This window comes from Myotis davidii, unplaced genomic scaffold (assembly GCF_000327345.1).
Source record: "Myotis davidii unplaced genomic scaffold, ASM32734v1 scaffold551, whole genome shotgun sequence".
In the NCBI taxonomy this organism is placed as follows: Eukaryota; Metazoa; Chordata; class Mammalia; order Chiroptera; family Vespertilionidae; genus Myotis; species Myotis davidii.
Window position 1 is genome coordinate 737,551 of NW_006283788.1, and position 1,835 is coordinate 739,385.

General features: G+C 51.1%; 1 protein-coding gene across 1 annotated transcript in view; it reads right to left on the reverse strand.

The window, feature by feature from the left end:
• Positions 1-825, reverse strand: part of FSD1 (fibronectin type III and SPRY domain containing 1) — a 13,549-nt gene extending 12,724 nt beyond the window's left edge. The window contains exon 1 of the mRNA XM_015566931.1: positions 675-825. Coding sequence (XP_015422417.1) covers positions 675-825 — 151 coding nt within the window. The remainder of the gene's footprint in view (positions 1-674) is intronic.
• Positions 826-1,835: the final 1,010 nt, after the last annotated feature.

Sequence of the window (1,835 nt, forward strand, 5' to 3'; positions counted from 1 at the left end):
CACCCACTGCGGCAGGCTGGGAAATGTAGTCCGGCGCTGGGGTCTCCGCGAGCAGGGACACCCCTAATCGCTCACCCACCCACCCATCTCTAACCCCGCACCCCCCCGAACCTGGGACGCACTCGGTGACGTTGGTGATTGGCGGTGATGGCTGAGCGGAAGGGAGCCTGGATCTGGGAGATGGGACGTCTGGGTTCGATCCCAAGCCCTGCCCTGTGACCTAGAGCCCATCCGAGTCCTCCTGGGGCCTCAGTCTCCCCACTGGATCACCCACACTGCTGCTCACGCTGGAGTTCCACCGAGAACTGGCCCCCGAGATCTGGCCCCTGACGACGCACAACCTTGCATTTACTGAGAAGCCAAGGCCGTTGCCCAGCGGACGTTCTGGCTTCCATGCCTTCTTTCCCTCCGAGATCTGGATTCTGCTCTTCCACCTCCACTGCTCTCGGTCCCCACGCCCCACCGCGGCATCACCTGCCCTTCCAATCCCCGCCCCCAGGCCTCACTCACCTCTTCTGCCTCCTGGCCCTGCAAGGAGCCACAGGCCTGAGTGTGCAACAGGGGCCCAAGTTGCAGCAGGGGAGGCAGGACAGCCAGGTGACCTTGACCTGTCAGGTGGTACAGTCTCAGGCCTGGGAGCAGCTCCTTGTCGAGTGGACCCAGGACAGCGTTACCTTGTGCCCACCATACATCGCCAACCGCAGCCTCAGGCTGGAGGTCTGAGAGCCTCAGTGATGACTCTTCTGGCGACCACCTGGCAAGCTCACTGCAGCTGGACCGCGTGACTATCAACAACAATGGGAACTTCTTGTGCTGGGCAGCCATGGAGATTCCTGAATTGATGGAGGTCAAGGGCGATGGAGCACAGCTCCCGGTGGACAGGGGTGCGAGAGCAAGTGGGGAGACGAGGCAGGGACTTGGCACTTCTAGAATCTTAAGACTAGACTTTCAAACAGCTGGAAACAAGCTCTAAATTCAAATCAGATTTTTAGGAACAGAAATCCTGCAAATGCCAAGAACATCAAGTTATAAATCACAGAACCAAAGGCATGCTGAAGCTTATAACTCTAGACCAGAGCCCTGGCAAACTTTTTCTGTAAAGGGCAATATAATAAATAGTTTCTGTTTTGTGAACCAGGGGGTCTCTGTTGCAGCCACTCCGCTCTGCCTTTGTAACCCCTGTGGAGGACAGTAGGCTAACGGCGGCACTGGGGTCCAATAAAACTTTGAGCCCTGGCTGGTGTGGCTCAGTTGGTTGTGTTGAGACATCACAATTCCATTCCTGGTCACCTGATAGGGTTGTGGGCTCAATCCACAGTGGGGGCTGTTCAGGAGGCAGCTAATCAATGTTTTTCTCCCCCTCTTCCTTCCTCTCTCTCTCTCTCAAATCAATAAAAACGCATTTTTAAAAAGAACTTTAAATGATATAAATGAAAACAGTGATCATCTATGGGGGTGGTATGTACAGGGAACTTTCTGCAGAGATTGAAACATTCTATGTTTAGACTGATATGTTGTTTATATGTGTGAATACATTTTGTAAGCACTTGTTGAATTATACATTTAAGATCTATGCATTTCGCTGTAGGCAAATTTTATCTTATTAAAATATTTTAAAGTATAAAATAAAAAATATAAAAAGGACTTTATTTGAAGAAACAGGCAGTGGGCCGAATTTGATCAGCAGGCTGTAGAGTTTGCTGAACCCAGTTCCAGAATATCACAATCATAAACTCTTAAGTACATATAATTCTGGAGTTTTTATTAAAAACAATTCCAGCCCGAGCCGGTTTTGCTCAGTGAATAGAGCGTTGGCCTGCGGACTGAAGGGTCCC